Source organism: Scomber japonicus, chromosome 19, assembly GCF_027409825.1.
Source record: "Scomber japonicus isolate fScoJap1 chromosome 19, fScoJap1.pri, whole genome shotgun sequence".
Classification (NCBI taxonomy): Eukaryota; Metazoa; Chordata; class Actinopteri; order Scombriformes; family Scombridae; genus Scomber; species Scomber japonicus.
The window spans coordinates 8,338,894-8,361,907 of record NC_070596.1 but is presented as its reverse complement, the minus strand read 5'-3'; the positions used below and the strand labels follow the sequence as shown (position 1 = coordinate 8,361,907).

Genomic DNA, 23,014 nt, shown 5'->3' with positions numbered 1-23,014 from the left:
AAGAAAGAAACAAAGGGAAAAAACACCTTTGCATTTATACAATATTTTATTGAGATCAAGTCACACTGAATTTTGATTTCATTCAATATTATACAAAAATATCACAACTTATGGATTTGTAGAGCAAAATGCACATTTTTTATAATACTATTTTATAAAAAGAACATTACACTAAAGGTAGTCCTAGGCCTAATTGTTGACACTGTAGGCTACTGTAGATACTGTAAGTTATTGTATTGCAGATAGATAGATAGATAGATAGATAGATAGATGTGAAACTGATTGATAAAGCACGTGTACGCCCTCTGCAGGCGGTGCTGCAGGCTCAGGGGAGTGTCATAACGGGGAGTGTCCCGGGCCACAGGCATAAACAGCGGCTCTGCTCTGCGCTGCTCCGCCGACTCGTCGCATCTCTGCTCCCGCTGCAGCTAGAAGCGCTCACCGCGGCTCAGCTCTACACCCGTCCGTCCGTCCGACCCCGACAACAGCCTTCACACCTTCAGGTACGTCAAACCCCCCACACACTCACACACACACACACACTCACACACACACACACACACACACTTTGTTCAATGAAACAATTCAGACAAAAATACAGATGGTCGGACAGTGATTTGATAGGCTGCCTTAATGAACGCTGCAATGAAATGAGCCGTTACTTTCCATGCAGACTGGAATACATTTCTGCTCAACTGAAGAAAAGCCATAGGGTAGAGTATTTGGCTGCTTTCTGCATGAAGTTCTCTTTCATGTAGTCTATTCAAAAAAGTATAAACCCACATTTTACTGTTATTAGTGCAACACAGCTGCTGCCTTATATGGACAGACAGTGGAAACCCTGGATGATGACTAAAAATCTACTTGGACTGACCACAGTCACATTCTTTATACATTACTGTTTCAAATAAGTACAGACTGCGACGATATGATACTCAAAACACAATTCAACACACTTGTCTTGCAGAATATTGAAAAAAAAAGTTGGTAAAACAATGTGATATCCTCTTGACAGCTGTATGTGCTAGAGAGACATCTGTGGTTGCCATGGAAACCAAAACCAAATAGTTAAACTTTTCATGGGGCGAAGTCAGCTACAACATCCTGTATCTGGCTTTTTGGTGCAGTAAACCTGAGCTAAGTGCACCAGATGATATATGTGTACGTGTGCATATGGGGTGTGGGTGTGTATGTGTGAGGAAGAGACATAGACAGACATCGGTTAGCCAATCAGAAACTGCTGTGTCAGATCCACACTTGGCTGTCTGATGGCCAAAGATTACGGGATGCCTGAATCCACAGACTGTGCTACACCCCAACCTCAGATTTAGAACTAATCCCTAAACAACTGTGTGCATGCTTTCTGTGCATGTGGGGCAGGACAGATGGACTGGTTTGGATGAAGGTTTCGTCCATGTGTAAAATCAAGAAAAGAGAAAGAAAGGACACCAAAAGGTTTCTATGAGGACGTTTCAAGTTTGCTGTCCGTTGCTTAGTGCTGCCCTCAAAGCAAAAGAGTAATGACACTGTCTGTTGTTATTTAAATGTAAACATGAGTTACGTTAATGTTTCCTGACAATTGAGGTTGTGTGGTCATGCAGTCATCCAGTGACTGTCCTCCATGTCCTCTCCCATTAGCAAAAGGTGGCATGACATTGTTGTAAGGCAGAAGGCCAGTAAATCCAACACTGATTTGGTGATTTGTAGCTAAGATTAAAACTGAGCTAAACTTTTACAGATGTCCTGGTTGAACTGAACCGTTGTTTTAGCAGTTAAATGACTGTATTTCACTCTGACGCCTTTCTTAACTACACATTGAAATACAGTTATTGAAGTGCTCTTGAAGCAATGATTATGTGTAGCCTAGACCTTTAGGAGACCTTTAACTTTTCACCAAAGGTTAGCCCAATTGTATCCAATAATGTCAAGAAGACATGATTTGGCCCGCATATCACCAAATCAGTGCATACGTAAGAAGTATGTGACTTTGACAATGAAGGCAATCTTTCTCTAACCTTAATCAAGCAGTTTTAGTTGCCGAAACTTAACCAAACCTTAACCACAGAGATGACATGATAATTTCTGGTAGTTGTTGGGTGGGGCACTGATAAAAGACCCATCTTACCATTTGGCTATTGAAATGTGGGAGAATGGGGTGGGGCTGAAGTGTATGATAAGCAAGTACACAGATATAGGCAGAGATAGGCATACATAGACCCTTATTAAGCCTTAATAACTTCTCCATAAAACATTAACTTTAAAAATCACCACCAAAACACACCCTTCAAGAAGTGGACTTAGCACCTGAGACCAAGTTGCTGGAGATAATATTTACTGACACTATTTCTGCAGAAAAGTCGAGAGTTTTCCCATTGACTTCCCTTCAGTCAGTGTTTTTCCAGAGAGTTTTTCCAGTAGGGGCAAAAATAAGTCACTCCCTACACTCATAACACACATCATGTTTTGGAGACGCTTTGCATTTAGGACAAGATGATGTTTTAGAAACCGTAAATCAGTTTCATTGTGACACACTGTGCGTAATATTGATATGATGCCATTGGCTGTTTCGTAGCAGTGTTGGAGTGTTATCAGGTGGATTGCTCTTCTCATAGCCTTTAATAACCATCCATATATCAAGTCAGTTATTTACTAAGTCATAAACAGTCATTTGGGTTCTCTTTGTTTTACATTGTGTCAACAAATGAAAGCGAGAGCAGAGCAGCTATGGAAGACTGTAGAGACTGTGCACAGCGTTATCTGATGTGTCCTGAGCAAACTGGGCAGCTGGTCCGCCCTTGAGAGGCTGAGAGTGGCATTCATGGAGAAAATGAGTCATCGAGAATCCCCCTTCCTGAAGGCGGAATCTCTTTTTTTTTGGGTGGGGGGGGGGGGGGGGGGGGGGGTGTTGTTATTGCACAGAAATCCAGATTTCACAGATTAATAATATAATCAGCTTGTTTTTGAAGTGGGACACCAGCCGAAAAATCACAAGAGCTCAATAAAATACTTTGTTTCTTGTCATATGAATCCACTGTGGCTATCTGTGCAGTGGATCAAGAGTTTGAGAGTTTTCAACTCAGGCCGCAAGTGAAGGCAGACACAAAAGGGAGAGGTTGGTAAAAGTGGGGGAGGGGGATCAAATAACTGAGGTTGGAATGGCAGACTCACTCCATGTTTGCGTGGAGGCGAAGGTGGGGGGACAACGAGCCAGCAGATGAGGGGTAGAAAAACTCAATGATTACCTCCGTAGAGGTGTGGAGTAGCATGCAGGCACCATCTGCTTCTTCCAACACAACTGTGAAGACGCACTAACCAGTAGTCATGTGACATGTTCTATTTACGCTCGTAGCTGTGCATGTGTCAAACAAACTACCCCTCCAGACCATGAGTCACTTAATCCAAACTGGAGCAGCCAGAAACATTTATTGGTTAATGTTTGTTCTAGTAAGCTGCTGCGCTTCATTCAACAAATTATTCTAACGTGTAAAAAAGAAAAACTAAAACTCATTGTGTCTAAAACTATTTTCTCAAACCTTTTCCCTCGTTCTGTTCGAGTTTTTGTTATTATCTAGCTTTTGTCAGAGTTGTTAATGCATTGTTTAATACCTGGCTTTGATTTATTGAAAGCGTGAGGTTATCCAGATGCCTCATGTCTCCTCTGATGTTTGCTTTATTAAGACACAGACGGTACGAGTATCTAATTCTGGGATAAAACTACCTTGATGTGCAGAAAGAGACAGAGCAATTCCCTGCATCAAGGGGGTGAAGATCATAGTCAAACGCAGTTGAATTTATTTAGTGCCACGGAGACTGTATCTCCAGAATTGAAAGAAAGTTGCACAAAAGTGATATTTTCCATGAATGAGTAAAGGTATGCAGCTGCCTTTGAAATGAAAGACTGACTTTTTGAACAAGCCAACTTTTCAGGATTTCAAAAACATAAGGCAACTCAATTTTCAGAGAGACGGTATGCATGCAGTATGTATTCTTGAACATTGATCATGGGGATTTAATGGGGTACATGAGTACTTTTGTCATGAAACTTACACAACATAGGAGCAACTGGGTAAAACTTCACTTCCAGTATAGTTAAGAGCTGAAAATCTAAGTTTGTTTTCTGCTTGTTCTTTACTATGGCACACTGTATTCTTGCGTTATGACCATAGTTTTATTCATTAATATGCCCTGTGTTACCTCCAGGGACTTGATAATGAAAGTGTGTTTCTCTGCTTTATAGCCTACATCCAATAGTGTGATAATGAGGATCCTCTTGCTGGGTTTGTCAGTTTCAGTTAATAAATGGCTTTATATTAGCTCAAGCAGAAGTTATTGATTTTTATCAGCCTACTAAATTACTTGGGACCATAAAGTTATTGTATTCTCTCACCACAGTTGTTTTAGATAGTTCCTCTTGATATTGAAGAAGCAGAAGTTGTGCTAACTATCTCATTTAGATGCAGTTTTTGTGGTACTGTAGTGATGATTTATGAGATGTTAGCTAGGCTTACATATATGTCAATGAACTCAATATTATCATTTAAATGAGTAATTAAATGATGAATCATTTAAAAGTATTGTTCCATACTTTAGGAGATATGTCATTTACATTATTTTCAAGAGTGCTTTTCTCAGTCTGTGGCTAAGTATGGAGCTCTAGCAATGAGTTGGTTAGACTAGCTTAACGTAAAGACTGGAAACATGGGAAAATAACTGGCCAGGCTCTGTCCAGAGGTAAAAAAAATGTGCCTGCCAGCTACTCCAAAGCCCCCAAATTAACACATTTTATCCCATCTGTTCAATTTGTAGATAAACAGAAATGTACAAACGACAATTTGTGGTTTTAGACGGAGTTGTGCAGTAGGCTAACTACAGTATTTCACGACAAATTGGCAACCTCACTGTGACGCCAAGACTTAAGTAAACAGCACACAGTCTCCTGGTTACATCACTGTGTGGATGGACTAAACAAAAAAGTAACATGTTGGTGAGTTTAGAGGTGTCAATAGGTGTATTTTTGAGCTTTAGAGGGAGCCAGGCTAGCTCTTTCCCCCATAGATTCAGTCTTTATGCTAAGCTAAGCTAATTACCTCCTGGCTCCAGCTCTGTTAGGTATGAGAGTGGTGTCGATCTCCTCATACAAAACATATAAATATAGTGTTGAGTCTTAAAAAGCATACATCAGAAGTACAACAACCAGGCATAATAACACAGCTGATAGGGAAATAGAGGGACCGAGGCTTAACCAAACTGCAATGCACCAATCTGATACACTGGATTGGTATAGGCAGACACTGTTATAAAAATGTAATCAAAATCTCTACAGGTCACAGCATCCACTAATTTCCTTTTACCTCTACAAAATACCCACATCTGATCATTGCCATGTTCCGATAGATGAGTGTTTTGTCTGTGTAAAATCTTATGAATCACCACATGATGAGACACCAATACCATCTCCTAAAATCAAAGGCAGAGAACTAAAAGACCTGAAAGCAACATGAGTTGATGACTAAACCTCCCTAACACTTGTCTAGCAGTTATTTACTATACAACTTCCCATGTGGCCTCAAAGGCTACAGACCTACTGACTTTTATGGCACTCAAGCTTTTCAGACTCTAGAGTTGCTGTCGGAAAAAATAAGCTTTCCACATCCTCCATCAAGCCATAATGACCCTTGTGGAATTATCCAGCAGCATCAGTTTCTCTTTGTCCGGCCAAACCTGGATACAGCCGCTGCAGGATGGAAGTTCAGACAATGCATGGCCTTGTTTGACTCCAGGTCACCCAGATGTTTTGGCTGCATCTTCATTTTGACTGTGTCAACTGTCAACTGAACACACGTGTTTCCTTTCCTTATAATGTCATATGTCTATCCTAATAATTTAATGTTGACAAGTCTATCAGCAAGCTTGTCTCATTCAAAAACCAAGATTGAAATGGTCTTCCCGCATTGAAACATTCCATGGCCACAAAATATAGAGCAGTGAGTCCGGCTGTTACATAAGAGGGGAGCAGAAATGGGGAAGGGACCCCCACATATGTTGGCTTGCTTGTGTGAGTCACTTCCCTCCTCCAGGATCATGAACAGATTCCTGTCATGTTTGTGGGCAGGCGGCCGTGTGGAAGAATGGCCGATTTTTGCTCCGATGTGGTAAGTCATGCAAATTTAGAGGCAGCAGATCCAAGCAGCATTCCTGTGGAAAACTGAATTCTGTGTTCAGTTTGAACTAAATGACCCCAGTTTATAAAATGTTTGTAATACCTGATGCAGAGCTACATAAAGAGCTATACTTGTTAATAAGAAGTAGTGATGGTTTGGATTGCTTATTAAGCACATTTTTATAAATTAGTAAAAGTTTTCAAAACATGACTGTGAGAGCAAGCAGAAGCCCTTTTCAGAGAGGTTAGATTCTAATTTGAGAACACTGCTTCACTTCAGAGAACTTTATGCTCTCTGTGCAGTGTTTACTGTGCAGACCACCAATTATTACAGGGTGTGGAGTCAGTGTGGGCCAGAGTCTGCTGCAAAAACTCCTGATCATTTCTGAATATGTTACGAAAATAATTGCTTCGCAGTCTGAACTGTGCAATCGTACATTGTAAATATTTAGGTTTTACCACAAAAAAGTTACCTGAGATGAAATAAATAACTAGATGTTTGTTACAACTCAGATCATTTGTACGGAAGTGTATTGCTGCCACGCCAGAAAAAGAAAAAAAACATCAGTATCATGTCATAACGTGAATAGTTTCACGTTAAAATGCGAAGTTTCCGTATCACATTATAACATATAACTTATCACGTTATAACATGAAACTTAACATGTTATAACTCAAGTATAATGTGAAACTTATCACGTTATAACTCACATATAGCGTGAAACGTATCACTTTATAACATGAATTTTCAGTATCATGTAAACTATACAATGAGGAAACGTGTGGGGACAGCGGATAGGAATGTGGCTCATTTACACGATGTGATTAAGTTGTACTTCATGCTTGGGTTGATTCTGCTGTTACCGGGCACAGTGGTACTATACTGTACAATATATATGCTTACACTGAGAAGGTTCTTAAAAAGCATGGAGCTGCATACGGAGGGTCGGACTCATTCATCAAGCTGTATACAGAAGGATGAATGAGTCCGACCCTCTCATTGATCTGACGTAGGAGGAGCCACCACAGTCACAAGCACTAACACACATGTTAAAGAGAACACAGGTTGTGGTCTTCTGATTCCTTTTAGGGTGCGCAAAGACAGATCTCTCTCCATAGTCTTCTTGGTGGGATGAAATGGCTGCTGCATGTTTTAACCATAGACTGAGCCTCACTTCTAAAAGCTGAAGGAAAATAATCACATCAGATACATGGTACATGGAGAAAGTATAGGAGTACATCACAGGGAGTCCTCTGCCTGAGACCAACTATGCTTTTTTTCTTTTTCTGGCGTGGCAGCAATATGTTTCCATACTTTTGTTTGTAACTATGATTTCTATCAGATGTAATGATATGAAGTTAAAGGTACACATTACGTAAACTGATAAAGTTATGTTTACATTTGCTGTTTCTCACCAAAACACACTGTGTTTAACCCATTAGGCCTTATCAGAGTGCTAAATGCTTTTCCTTCCTCATTAAACAAATGATCCAACATTGTTTACATCTATGTTTGGTTACTAGTAGTCTTTTCTTCCTGGCATCCTTCATTGCAAGACTGAGTATCTCTTCACTCTTGAAGTATAAAGTGTAATAGTGTAATATAGATAGATACAAAATGGGAATCTGCGTAAAAAAAACATTGCAACATAGGGTTGCTGAAAATGTTGAGATGTGGAAATAAAGCAGCATTGACAGAAGGAAGACATTCGATGAGGCAAGAAACACAAAACATTAGCCCATCAAACACTTTGGCAATAAACCACCAAGTTAGGTAACCATTTGGAACAGAAAACAAAGAAAAAAATGATTATCCAGACACTCTGTTGTAAACATCCATCAAATCCATCAGTTTACAGACTTTACTTCAACTTTGACCAACTGCACTAAGCATAGATGTGTGTGCACAGTTTTCTGTGCCTGTTTCATATCCATAGATCTCAGCAATTAATACAATTATCATAACTGATAGAAATCCACAAAATAGGACGTTGTCAAAGTAGTCAAAAACTGCAATTATTCCCAAAGTTTCAAAAGTAAAATTACTAATAATGAACAATGACCACTTTAAGAGTGTGTAATGTAATTTGATATACAGTAGTAATGGTGTAGGTAGTCAGGTGGAGCTGATCTTAACCACAGTTGGGTAGTTTATCTATTATGCATCTTATTTTAAGAGATTGTTTTATATTTTGTATATAGAAATCTAAATTTGAAAGGTAATTGGAAACTACAGCTATTAAACAAAGTACAATATTTGCTCAAATGTAGAGAATTTTAAATATTATCTTGCAAGTAAACATTTTACATAATGACATAATTATACATGCCTTCCTTTGTTATAGTGTCTTTTATAGAAGATGAGTGAATATGAAGCATAGGGGTTTCAAAATTAGTGTTACACCCTCATGTTTATGCAGGAAAGGCTCTGAATAATCAGTTCTTTGAAAACAACTTCTCGAGATAGGCATCTGATCAGCGTCCCAGCCGAGAGAATCAGCTGATTTCCTCAGCTGTTAATTCATGAACTCTTCTACAAACAACTGTCAGGCAGCCATAACAAAGACTTAAACAGGATGCTCAACTCCCACCTTAAAAATCTCAAACATGCACCAATGCCACTTAGAAGCCAGCGGGTTGTAATCCAATGCAGCACAGACACCTACTTCAAACACTTGATCAGGCGCCATGTGTATTTATGCTTTAAGATATGGCTGAAGTGTATGGTATGTGTGTGCATGAAGTGTAGTTCATTATTGGACAGATGGCAGGTGATGCTATACATTGTGAGAACTGGTAGAGATTTTGTTGTATTGTTATTTTAGAAGGTTTGTGCCAAGGAGTCTATGTATGATTTATTACTGATACAGTTAGGACTGAATGAAGAACAAAAATGTCCCTCTGCTCCTATATAGCTATATATAATTATGCACAGTGTTTCCTTTGCCAGCAACACTACTATTATGACGACGCCTGACTCATAACTGCCTGAACTTCCTCTTCCTGCTCAGTGGAGGAAACACCCAGAGCACAGGGCACCAGTGACTCACCATACCGTGCATTAATATCTAACTATTGCCTTAAACTTTACTGGTGTATCCATGGCAACCACTCAGTCAAACAGGGAGTCCCCAGTCGTTTTTAAAAGCTTATCACAGAACTGCAACTCTTATCTCTGCAGTATTTGACTTTTTGACCATTGCCTTTAAGCTATAAATCATAGCTTGTTGCCACGGTACCGCCCCTGTAAGCTTTAGCCTACAGAGTAGAGAGAAAAGCACTGAACCTCAAGTGTTGTGATTTCTCAGCAGACAGAATGGCAGCGCACCACCCAGAGTTTGAGAAGGCCGGACAGAAGCCAGGCCTCCAGGTGTGGAGGGTGGAGAGCTTTGACCTGGTCCCCGTTCCCGAGAACCTGTATGGGGGATTTTACAGCGGAGACGCCTATCTCGTCCTCAACACCATCAAACAACGCTCAGGGAACCTGCAGTATGATCTCCATTTCTGGTTGGGTGAGTGCAACACAATGAGCCAGACACTGTACTAAAAGAACAGAAGTAAAGAAAAAAAAGAACAGAAATAAAGGGAAAATTCACTCTAAAGTTTTTAAATGATTTAAGAATACGGATGCACAGGGAATACTTTTAAATTTGAATCAATGCTACCAACACTGTCTGATATAAAAGAGGGGTAATCATATTCAAGGACAGATCTGATGTCAGTTACCCAATGCAGTTGTGATCTTGTTTGACTTGCAAATCAGACCAGGAAAGTAATTTCACCTGACAGTGTTGCTGTCTGGCTGTATTTACTGCTGATGCTGAAACAAGTCAGAACAATTATTCATGTATTGAAGGGGAGTAAGTGACAGCTTTGTCTAGAAAATTAAAAGATGAACTGGTAAATACTGTTCATCATACAATCCTGTCTCCTGGAAATTATATTTATATTAAATGGATTTCTTGGAGATAAGGTTGAAACACCGATTTGACTTAAAATACAGACACTGAAATTAATTTGACAGAGAAAAAGATGTTACATGAATGTCTCTTTCTGCATATTAAATGATTAAAAGATGAAATTCTGCTGCATGGCTTGAGAATGCAGCAGAACTTACTTATATCAACAACAAAAATCTAAAAAGCTTAAACAAGATTTAAGATCTATCACCCAGCTGGTTACTTTACAGATTCAGATTTTACATAGAAAACATTTTTTATACTTCATATTATATACAGTTAATGCTCATAATTTATATAATATTCTTTTTTAGGTTCTTTTTATATACTGTGCATCGGTTTGTGCTACTTTATACTGCTGTAATATTTCAATTTCTCTGTGTTCTTACAGTTTGTGAAGTTAGTTGAATGTGGAACTTCAACATAAAAAAAAAATTTGAACAATGTTGTACTGCTCCTTTAAAGATCTGACTACTTCAATCACTACTCTTTCCTATGCTTCCAATTCTTACTGTTAAATCATCTGATTTTTTTTAATGTACAGCACATTGTGTATGTGTATGAAATGTACTATATAAATAAAGCTGCCTTGCCTTACTGATAATGCATTTGTTTAGAAGTGATATGAATGATCAAAGTTGGTTCAAATGATACAGACTAAATGTCTTTGTCTCAAATTAAAACCTCATATTTACCTTATGAGGTGTCACTGGAAAAAAATAACTGCTGTGAAATTCCACTGAATGTGTAGCTGATAATAAATCACAAAGCACATTTGTCCCTGCGTCCTGACAGGAGGAAAGACCTGTCACAAATTGAAAGGCTGATCCATGTAAGCAGGATGAGACACTGCAGAAAGATAAAGCACAGCCGCAGCAGTGGAGTAAATGAAGCATTGGCTGTTATTTTAAACTTCAAGAACAGAAATGCTTTAAAAAGGTTCCTCCTCATCCTCTCAGATGCAAAATGATCATGTGCTAAAGCCACAACCCTGTCCAGCCACCTAAAGACTAGTCCTGTAAATGAATGTGGACAGACGGATGAGTATATGTCTGACACTGGCATTTATTTTAGGATTTAGCTTAAAGCGTACAAAAAATATGAGAAGTTGAGTCGGGTCTTCTTTCCATATTGATTTGATGTGCTTTTAGTCGGCTAAATTGGAACATGGACGTAGCATTTACCAATAAACAGGATATGATGTAACCCTCCCACATGCTGCTGAACCAGACAAAAATTGATATAGAATAATGGTGTGTGTGTTAATGTGTCTGCTGCTGCTGCTGCTACCACATATTGATCTCTAGCTCACTGTGTCCTCAGTGAGTGAATTCCTCAACACACAAAATGTAGCTCTCGGAGTAGATGCGTGACCGTTGTGATAAAATAAGCGACAGGATTTAACATGGAGTTCATCTACGCTTTGTCTGCTACAGGTGATCACTGCACCCAGGATGAGAGCGGCTCAGCGGCCATCTTTACAGTCCAAATGGACGACTTCCTCGGCGGGAAACCTATCCAGTATCGCGAGGTCCAGGGACACGAGTCCAAAACCTTTATGGGCTACTTCAAGTCTGGCATCAAATACATGGTAAGATTTCAACTGATTGCGTGTGTGCAGCTGCAAAAACTGCACATCTGTCTGCATATTTTTCCACTTCATTGTTTTTGAAGTGATATTTCTGCCTGTTTATTATAAATTTCTATGGTTATATTTCAATTTATCTCAAAACATAAACACTATTTTCTCTTTCAGTGTCATTAAAGGAATATTGAATCCTTTTTAGCACAATTATATTTTGAATGAAGTATCTAAAATTTCCAAATATCTATAAAAATATGTTTTTTATATTTACTTCTACAGAAACAATGCAATCATTAATAATAATAAAGCATAACCTGAATTTTGTCATTCAGTATCTATAAAACAGAAGATCTGTTCTGTTATGACCTCATCATTTCATCAATCAAGTGTCTAAATTTCTCAATTGTCATTCAATTATTTCCCATGTTTAGTCGTTTTAAAATGAATCCCTTACCTTTCAGAAAGGAGGTGTGGCATCTGGGTTCAAGCACGTCGTCACCAACGAGGTGGTGATGCAGCGGCTGTTGCAGGTCAAAGGTCGTCGTGTCGTCCGGGCAACAGAGGTGGCGGTCAGCTGGGACAGCTTCAACATGGGAGACTGCTTTATCCTGGATATGGGTGATGTGAGTGAGACTGAGGCGATCAAGCAGATTAATGGAATAAGAATAACTGGAAAACTATTTTTGTTTTTTATTAATTTACTTTTGGATTTGCTCTTCTTGTTCCTGCTGTACAGGAGATCTTCCAGTGGTGTGGCTCCCAGAGCAACCGCTTTGAGAAGCTGAAGGCCACGCAGGTCGCCAAGGGTATCCGTGACAACGAGCGCAGCGGAAGGGCCCGAGTTTACGTCTGTGACGAGGGGATGGAGAGAGAGAAGATGATAGAAGTGAGATCAGTGAATTATGAGAGTAATTTAAATCTCACGTTATGCTGCAATGAACATCCATGTTAGAATCTGCTGACCTGCTGATCCTCTTTCTGTCTGCAGGTTTTAGGCCCTAAACCAGATCTGCCTGTCGGAGCTTCTGATGACATCAAGGCTGATGCTACCAACAGGAAGAGGGCCAAGCTCTACAAGGTGAGATTAACAGGAACACTTATGCTGTCTTAACATATTATTAGTGATAGTTTTCTTGTAATGTAGACTCACTATAATTAGTTTTTATTCAGTTTATTTTGACTATTTTGATCTACTTCTTCACTCAGTAATTCTTACTAAAGTGACACCTCTCGTCTCTAATCGACAGCTTTCTCTTCCTTTGTCCCTTCCTTCAGGTCTCCAATGCCAGCGGAGGAATGACCATCGCACTGGTGGCAGCAGAGAACCCATTCGCCCAGAGCGCCCTGGAGTCCGGTGACTGCTTCATTCTGGACCACGGCTCTGACGGCAGGATCTTCGTCTGGAAAGGTCAGTACAGTGGATTCCTCATGTGTTCGTTTAGCAGTGGTTCACATTCACAAATGAGACATTTGTACCACTGCAGAATAGATGCTGTGTGGTCAAACAGCTGATCAGTCATCTGTTTTAAGCTATTAATACAGTGTAATGCTATTTTGTTATTTTGTGAGTTTATAAGACCAATACTAATTCTAGAATTCTCTTTAGACTCTTTAACCCTCTTTTAATATAGTGAGATATGTCTGAAGGTGAATTAAAGGAATGTTTTGGCATTTTGGGAAATAAGCTTATTCGCTTTTTTGCTCAGAGTCACATGAGAAGAACGATGCTATTCTCATATCTGTATATTAAATAAGCTATAGTCAGGATATTTTTAGCTGAACTTAGCATAAAGACTGCTTTGTGGCTTGGCTCTAACCAATAAAAGGTAGATAATAATCTGCCTACCAGCACGTCTGACTCTAACTAACACATATCTCACTTGTACATCTCTGTAGAAAAGTGTTAAAATTACACTGTGGTTTTACTGGGACTTTTGTGTGATCTATTTCTTGCTGCAGTGTAATGTACCTTTCAGTCAAGCTAGCTACTTCCTGTTGCTCCCAGTGTTTATGCAAAGCTGAGCTCATAGCTTCATATTGAATGTACAAACATGAGAGTGGAATCAACATTTCCGTTGCATTCTTCAAGATAATGAATAAATGTACTTCCAAAAATGTTGAACTATTCCTTTAAATGCATAATAACAAATTTGCTAATCCAAATCATGCTAACTCAATTTCAATTAGAATTAATCAGAAATTTAATTTCTATTAATTAAGTTTTCAGTATTATGTTATTTGTAATCTTTCCTTTTGACAAAATGTTACAACAATTGGAATTCATAACTTTTATGTTAGAGAAATCTAAAAGTCACTGCATTATAGGAAGGATCTTTCAGTCAGATTTGCCTATTCCCTTTAACTAAATTATAAATTAAAATACTCAAAAGACTATTTAGTATATTTCTTTTAAGAGTAATATTTTGTAATATATTCTCACTTGATTTCATAATCCTCACCCCGGATCTCTTTCCTCTGGCTTGCAGGCAAAGACGCCAACATGGACGAGAGAAAGGAGGCGATGAAGGCTGCGGATGAGTTCATCAAGAAGATGGGTTACCCCAAACACACGCAGGTCCAGATCCTACCAGAGATGGGCGAGACGCCGCTCTTCAAGCAGTTCTTCAAAAACTGGCGGGACAAAGATCAGACAGAGGGCCTGGGCATCGCCTACATCGCCAACAGCATCGCCAAGATCGAGAAGGTGCCTTTCGACGCCGCCACCCTGCACGAGTCTGCTGCCATGGCCGCCCAGCACGGCATGGTGGATGAGGGCAACGGAGAGAAACAGGTGAGAGGACCGAGGCTGGACAACTGTTCATGTTAGTCTAAGCATGAATCAACTTATAGAGACATAACACTGATTTGGGATTTTTACATTTCTGCAGCTCCTAGTAGTAGTATCATAAAAGACACTGGTTGAAAACTCTCACAGACTGTACCTATTTTCATTAGGACTGTCATTTATCCAAAAAAACCTTTTGTTTGTGTCATCAGAATCATTTAAAAGACAGTATCATAACTTAAAAATGCTACACATAGGCTGTTAAGTAATGTCCCATGTAGTAGAACATCTTACCTGCTGTAGAGTTGTAGAGACACACAACCTCCCTGACACATTTGCAATTAAAGTGACACAGTGCAGCTGAATTTTTGAGGATTTTCAAGCGTGCAAAATTCAATGGAAGCCAATGGCTGCCTGAGAGAACGTGATTTTAAGTAAATGGGATAAAACATTAAACACAACAAAGGTCCCTACATTTTCACATAGATCTTTCTTTGTGCTCTTGTCTTCTTTCTCATCAGATCTGGCGCATTGAGGCTTCTGACAAGATGCCAGTGGATCCGTCCACATACGGACAGTTCTACGGAGGAGACAGCTACATCATCCTGTACAACTACTCTCATGGAGGACGCCAGGGACACATTATCTACATGTGGTGAGAACATAAGAGACAGTTAAAGCTGAATTAGGCAAGCTTTTAGTGTTCCCGTCTTAACCAACAAACTCCCTGATATCTACAAAGGTTAAACTCACCTGTGTGGGATCTTTATCATACACATGTTAAGCTGTCTGGAAGAAGAGTCACATGTTTCTGAGTGTCAGAGTTAATATTTTCTAACATTACCTCACTGCCTTCACTGCTTAGTGCAGCTTTAAGACAATGACAGTACATGCCTCTGATCAGGTGAATGCAGGTGAATGCTGTCCATCAATGATTTCATCTGCTAATTCCACTTAAAGATGAGATGAATTTCTGAAACTATATAATCATAATTCTTTCAAATGCTTTCCAGGCAGGGAATGGACTCCAGTCAGGATGAAATCGGGGCGTCCGCCATCCTCGGCGCCCAGCTGGATGACGAGCTCGGCGGTGGTCCTGTGCAGGTAAAACACGTGACTCCTTTTTTTTTAAATTTGTGTTCATCTGTTCTTTGTTTTCATGGCTGATATTCATGTTGTTATTTTAAAAAAATTGATTTTTCCACTCTTTTCTGGCTTACTTAGCATCTTCCTTCTGTCTGACCTTTACATCCTTTTCATTTCTCCTTTCCCTCCCGGTTTCCCTGTTACTGCGTCTTTTCCATCATTATTTCTCTTCAGGTTGTTGGTGCTCCTATAACCACTCAGGTATTCCCCCCCTCCCCCTACCCGTCCCCCTCATCCCTCCTCCTCATCCTCTCAAAATGACTCGCACGATTTTGTCCAGAGCCTGCCAAAACAAGAAGCAAAACAAATTTTTTCTTTTTTCTTTTTCTCAATCAGTTTGTATCTGGTGCCTTTTGTCACTTGCCAGATGAATATGAATATCTGATTTTCTGAATAGCAGCTAACTTCATTTTTCTTGCTATTTTAAGACCCAGTTAATGTGATAAGGAGTTCAGTCTAATTAATCATGTAACCATCTTGGTCAAATACAAACAGGACATTCTGCTGTGGATGTTTATCTCCTCTGCCGCCGACCCTGTCTGCTCCATAAACATAAACGCTCTGTGTCCTGAACTGATGTTATGACAAAGCCATAATGACATACATGTAAAATGATGCAAATAGATGTTAAATATGTATGAATATGAAGTTTGGGAATAACTGTGAAGCCTAAAATCAACAAGCTCAGTCTGTAGTTCAGTTTTTTAGCGTGAGTCCTCGCTCTGTTTTCATGCAAGTCATTCAATTCCTCTCTGTGTTCTGCACTTCACTTCCTCCGTGTGTCATTTGCATGTACAGCAGTCGTGTTTGTGTTGTGTCTGTGCCGTCACATCACACATTTTCTGCGTGTGAGTCTGTTAAGTTAAAATATTTGAATCCATCCTGTTTGGAAACATCTGCAGATCGTCACGTTTATTCTTCCAGATGTACTCCTGCACTCACTTTCAAAATGTAGAGCAGCTGTCTGGCTAATGTCACTTTTGTATTCACAGTTTTCCAAATTAGTTTGGAGCTTCGATTAGTCCGTTGGATGATCGATGAAATAGTTGCTTTCTTTTCAGAAAAAATGCCAAACATTCTCTGGATACGGCTTTTTAATGTAGAAGGATTTGCTGCCTTTCTTTGCATTATTGGTAGTAAACTGAATATTTTTGGTGTTTTGCATTGTTAACTGAAAAAAATGAGATATTTAATGACATCATCTTGGGCTTAAGGAAACTTTGGCTGACATTTTCACCATTTTACGATATTTTAGACAACAGATACAACGATAAAACTTTCAGGAATGTCAAAGTGTTTTACTACAAAACCTGCTTTTCATTTTTCACTCCTCAAATGTTTAATGTGTTATCTTCACACAAAGACCTGCACAGGAACTTTCCCTTTTATGAAATTGGCAAACTTATCCTCAAAAGCAGTAAATCTCTCAGAATAAATACTTTGAATCTGAGCAAGCTTTCACTATCAACCTTTGAAATATGGCTTGGTTTTTAATCCATTGTGCTTCAGGCACAATGCATTAAAAATGTAAGCATCAAGATGTTTTTGAGGTTTGAAACCCAGAGACAAATCCCAACTACACAATAATGCACAGAAGCAACAAACGTCTAACTTTTGAGAAACTGCACAATAGAGGCATATCATTTCTTTCACTTCCTAGTTTTAAGTTACATGCTGAAGTGAGGATTTGTGGGGGCCTGTGATTGGCTGCTGAGTTGAAAATATGCAAACATTTTCACAACCAAAACAAGAAGTCTGACACTGACTGATGTAAGATCTGATGTAAGATGACAAGACTTAAATACAACTTCCCTGCAGTTTAGGAAGAAAGCAAAGTACCTTCAGTCACTGTGTAACAGACAGATACTTCTATATCAGAGGAAGAGTAATGAGTGGTGGGAAATGTTTGTAGCTCTGTTTGTAGTTTGGAAGTTTACTACTGTGAACTAAAATGTGTAAACTTATAAATGACTATTTACCAGTTCTCCATTCTCAACCCAGGATTAGTAGAATTGACTCTACTACTGAAGCACCAGACACACCAGCTCAAGGCTATAAATGTTTATGAGAAAAGCTGCAGACTAAAGAGACTCAGAATAATATTTCAGACATAACCTGCGTCACCAGTTAGTGTCCTAATTTCACAGACCGTGACACCCACCACCTTGCTGGACAGACTGTGAACATGTGGCTCAGCTCAATGCTGCCATCTTGTGTCGGTAGTCGATATAGTTCATATAAAGTTGATTCATATTTCATAAGACAGAACTAGGAAGGATCTGCCTGCTGTGATTTGGGTTTTTTGGATCTGTTGCATCACCTTGGGATATCTCACAACATCAAAACGCATGAGGTATTTTGCTGTGTGAATTACTGTAACAACCTTCTGCTCAGATGTAGAGTTTTAATTTGGGTGTTTGTGTACCAGGTGAGGGTGATGCAGGGTAAGGAGCCGGCCCATCTCATGAGTCTGTTTGGAGGAAAGCCCATGGTGGTGTACAAGGGAGGAACGTCCAGAGAGGGAGGTCAGTCCGCTCCTGCTGAGACTCGACTCTTCCAGGTGCGCTCCAACTCTGCTGGACACACCAGAGCTGTAGAGGTAAGAGAACATTTTAAAGGATTGTCTTATTGTCTAGAAATTCAAATAACAAAGCAAAAAACAACAATGAGTCGATCTATTTGCAAGTAGTTTCTGTGGATCAAAAGTCGGCACTGTTATCCAAAAACCATAAAGCACCACAGTTGTATTAATCCGCAGCTGAAAATAGTCCCCAACAAATGCACTATTTACTCCTGTTTGAGTCGCATTTAGTAAAAATTACAGTGCCCAGCTATTTAAGGAAATTAGCATGTTGTAAGAAATAATGATGAAGAAAGTATAAAGTGCATGAGTGTCCCATTTTTAAGTTTTAAGTAGGAATGAACAGACATACCAGAAAAGTCAGGAAGGTATTGAGAGACAGACTTTGATCTTTCCATATAATGATTTTGGTGTCATCTATTTTTTCACTTTTGTCTTCTTATGGGCTCCATACTTTGGCTATCATAAAAATATAGAATAAAGCCAGTCTCATCAATAGACTAAATGGCTGGGTATCGATTTTTTTGTTTTAGTGTGGCCAAAGCACATTTTACAGAGTCACATGGTTTCACTGTCGCCAATTTGCAGTCAAATAAATCTTTCTCCATGAATGAAGGAAGAAAGCCATTTTCATTTTTTATAGTGTGGCCCAAAACAAAGTCTGGTCGATGCCTGAAATACACTAGCATCGCCAAATAACCACAAAAGGGAAATAAAATCACCAGACAGAGAATTCATTTTTGTCTGTTATACAAGTTAAATGTTAAAAATGTTAAAAATGCCAAACCCTGACAGCTCAGACTGTGAAAAACACACTGTCGGGTTAGAGGCCGGAGTAGAAGAGCTTCACATTAACCAATAGTATCTCTGTGTCCATCCAGCTGGACGCAGCGGCATCCAACCTGAACTCCAATGACGCGTTTATCCTGGTGACCCCCGGAGACTCCTTCATGTGGGTGGGAGTGGGTGCCAGTGACACAGAGAAGCAGGGAGCTCAGCAGCTGTGTGAAATCCTGGGAGTGTCGACCTCTGAGCTCTCTGAGGGAGGAGAGACAGGTGAGGAAACATGATGAACACAGTAACTTTTGTGCATGTGAATTGAAACAAACACCAATAGTAATGAGTTGTTTCTGTGTGAGCTACAAACTGAGGTCAAGCTGTTGAAATAGGCTTTAAATTGAAATGAAATTTGTCGTCTTTCAACTATACTCCAGTCTGTGCATGTGCTCATTTATATTAAAATAAAGAAAACTTGCATCATCCCTTTAGATGTTATCAGCCATCTTGTGATTTGCTCTCTAACCGCAAGACTAAACTGAATTTTCTGGTTCCAGTTTCAAATATAAAACCTCAGACTGATACATAACAGATTCCTGCAGCCTGTTAGCGTAGCTTTGCTGAGGGTGACAAAATCCACTCAAACATGTTATATACTATTTGTTTAAATGTTAATCAAATATTTTGGACAGAGGCAGACTAGCTGTTTCCCTGTTTACAGTCTTTTTGCTAAACTAACTGTCTCCTGGCTGCAGATTAATTGTGTGTAGTACCAATCTACTCATAACTCTCTGTGTTTCCCCAAAAACTATTATTTTAAGCCCATCTGGTGTCTTATTTTCCCTAAAATATGTAAAACTATTGTAACTTGAAGTGTGTCCATGGTCTTCACAGATCAGTTCTGGGAGGCTCTGGGAGGTAAGACAGAATACCGCACTTCTACCAGACTCAAGGACAAGATGGACAGTCATCCACCCAGACTCTTCGCCTGCTCCAATAAGACTGGAAACTTCATCGTAAGTCTTTGGTTTAAGCTCTGCAGCTGTCTGTACACTACACACAATACCTCCTCCACAGCACCACTGAATCCTTTTCCTCTCCTCAGATCGAAGAGGTACCTGGGGAGCTGACCCAAGATGACCTCGCCACTGATGATGTCATGATCCTCGACACCTGGGAGCAGGTAGAGAAATCAAAGCTAGAACTGTGTTTTCATATCATTTGTATGCAGAGCAGATTCACTTGCCATGAAAACAACAGAAATGCATGAACCTTTCCCATTTTCAGGTGTTTGTCTGGATCGGTAACGAGGCCCAGGAGGAGGAGAAGACTGAAGCGATGGCGTCTGGTAAGGACATCTAGGAGAAAAGCTCATATAATTAAAGATAGCTGAAGAACAAGTCATTTAGACCTGTGATTAACAAGGAACATTTTGAACCGCTTTCTCCAAGATCAAAAAGTTTGTTGAATTGGTTAAAAGCATCATCCTCACTGTAAAAAAAATGCTTGATGCAATAAGTAAGCAGAATATTATTATTGTTATATTATTTAGATTTTTATTCAATTGGCTGCAATTTGCAACCTTACCACTAGATGCCACTAAATCCTACAGAATGGTCCTTTAACAACATAATTCATCATTTGGAAAATCTGTACAAAAAACACAGTGTACAGATTGTGGGGTTATATGGTTATATGCAGGATTATTTCTTGGCCAAGAAATTGTTCATAGTCGCCTGTTGTGACTAAGCCCTACTGGCTGCTCATGGATGTAATTAATTAGACATGTACTCAAAAATGATAAGCTATTTAGTCTTTTCCAGTAATTCACATATACTGTGTTTATTTTCTTACCAATGTCCATGTTACGTGTTGACTTTACCATGTGCCCCCCTAGTGTATGGGAGGAATATTACATTCAGCCCAAATTAAATTTCATGGCTCCTACAGTCCCCTGTAACACCATGATTGTGCTATCTTCTGGGAGAGTAAGGTTCACTGTGTTCCTCTGTTTCCAGTCTTTATGCTATGCTAAGCTAATCAATAATAAGTGTACAAACTAGAGATGGGTCTGGTCTAACTGTTAGCAAGAAAGTGAATAGAAACAAAAAACATGTCCAAAAGAAACCTTCGAAAATGAGCTCTCATGGTAGACTAGCATGAGACATGATTTTTTACAGCATCACTGGCAGAAATGTATTGTATCATTTCACTGACAGATGCTTGTCTAGTTTCAATTCCCTTCCTGGTTTTTAAACTCAAAGCACACAGACACATCATTCTGTTGTACATTTGTGATTCAAGTTTACTCCATGACTAGCACCAATTTAAACTTTTCCTCCTCTTCCTCAGCCGTCCGTTACATCGAGACAGATCCTGCTAATAGGGACCGCAGAACCCCCATTGTGAAGATCAAGCAGGGCTTCGAGCCACCCACCTTCACCGGCTGGTTCCTGGGCTGGGACCACGACTACTGGACCAGCGACCCCCTGGAGCGTGCTATGGCTGAACTGGACCTGTGAGCTCTTACCTGACCCTCCCCTCCTCTCTCTGTCAGCCCCCGCTGCTCCGCTACAAGCACTGAGCTCCAATCATAAGACTTTTTTCAGCTGCCAGTACACCCTGAACCAAGAGGAGTTTCTTTTTTTCTTTTTTTTTTTAAACTTTCTGTAATGTTTTTAAGGGATACAGGTTGATGAAGCAGTGTTTTTAGTCACTTTGTCACTCATTCTAGTAATGCCTTTTTACCTGTTAGTAGAACTTTAACAGATACACTGACTTCCTGTAGGGTTTTGCACTAAATACAGTCTGCTACCATGTTTATAGAAGACAGTTTTCTCATTTATTCTATATTTTGAAAAACCTGTCCTCTAGTGAAAAACATATGGCAAAAAATCCTCCATGTGTTATAACCTCTGAACTCACTGCCAAGAAAACACCACCTAGAAAAAGCAATACAAGTGATGCCTTAATATCCTTTCCTTTAGTTTACATTAAACCTGCTTTTTGCTTTCTTTTTTAAAAAGGTACTATACCAGTTATTAAAGATGCCATTATAGATAGGTTGCTTGCACCTTCAGGTCAGATGACTGTTATATTTATTTGACAATAAAATGACGTAGATTAATGCCAAAGTGATGCTGCAACTTTTCATGGGAAACTTGACGCTTTGCTGCTTTAAAAAACAGTTACACCTCCTGTGACACTTTCTGATGTTTCCCTAAGCCTTGCTATCACTTTAATAAAACCAAACTAAACCTGTCAAGTGTTATGTGTCTGCTTTTACAAACATATGTCTCACAAACAAATCCAGACAAAAAAAGCTTTCTGATTGCATCTTTATTTAAAGTATGCATATGATACAATGTCAAGATAGAACCATATCAAACATTAGTAAACGGTACAAAAAACATTAAAAAAAAAAAGAAGTAAAATAAGTAAAACTTGGAACTCATCAAGTAATACTTTTCAGTGTAACATTTTCTTCCATCTTGCACATAAATTTCACCTTTGGGATCAATAAAGTCTTATCTTACATGTAAGTTTCTGATGTTTCGTAATTTTAATGACTTCAGGTTTTCTTTCATAAAGGATGAGACTGGTGTTATTCGACATTGTTCTTACTGTCAGCAAATCTCATGAAAAGACCAAAAACAACGATTTGTTTGTCTTTTTCTCAACACTTTTTGCAGAAGCAGCCCACTGAGTCTCAATGAAATTCTAAATCTTTAACAACTGCTCACAGTTCAGTCTTTACATATGTTTCAGTACTTTAAATGTTACTCAAGCAGGAGTCACCTCCATACAACAGGCTTTGGATACACAGACAATACATGTTAAATCAATTTATTGTTGGTTTTGGTCTTTTCATAGAATTTGTTGACCATAAAAATGATCTTAAAAAATACTTACTATATGAGTGAATGCCGAGTGATCACATACGAGATCTCAAGAGTTCTATAATCACACATGCTGCCTGAGAAAGTGAACGAAACACAACCACCAGAAATAACAGGTGAAG

General features: G+C 39.2%; 1 protein-coding gene across 2 annotated transcripts; it reads left to right on the top strand.

Moving 5' to 3' along the window:
• Nucleotides 1-402: 402 nt before the first annotated feature.
• gsna (gelsolin a) lies at nt 403-22,421 on the top strand. Of its 2 annotated transcripts, none has more exons than XM_053340482.1 (16): nt 403-503; nt 9,469-9,672; nt 11,556-11,710; nt 12,166-12,327; nt 12,441-12,590; nt 12,693-12,782; nt 12,980-13,112; nt 14,191-14,495; nt 15,011-15,144; nt 15,503-15,593; nt 18,064-18,234; nt 19,098-19,272; nt 19,888-20,009; nt 20,099-20,176; nt 20,281-20,341; nt 21,346-22,421. In XM_053340482.1, the coding sequence occupies exons 2-16, from the start codon at nt 9,477-9,479 to the stop codon at nt 21,513-21,515; spliced, it is 2,193 nt and encodes a 730-aa protein (XP_053196457.1). In that variant the 5' UTR covers nt 403-503; nt 9,469-9,476; the 3' UTR covers nt 21,516-22,421. The 2 variants fall into 2 exon arrangements, with proteins under 2 accessions (XP_053196457.1, XP_053196456.1); XM_053340481.1 differs by having other exon boundaries at nt 438-503; nt 9,472-9,672.
• Nucleotides 22,422-23,014: the final 593 nt, after the last annotated feature.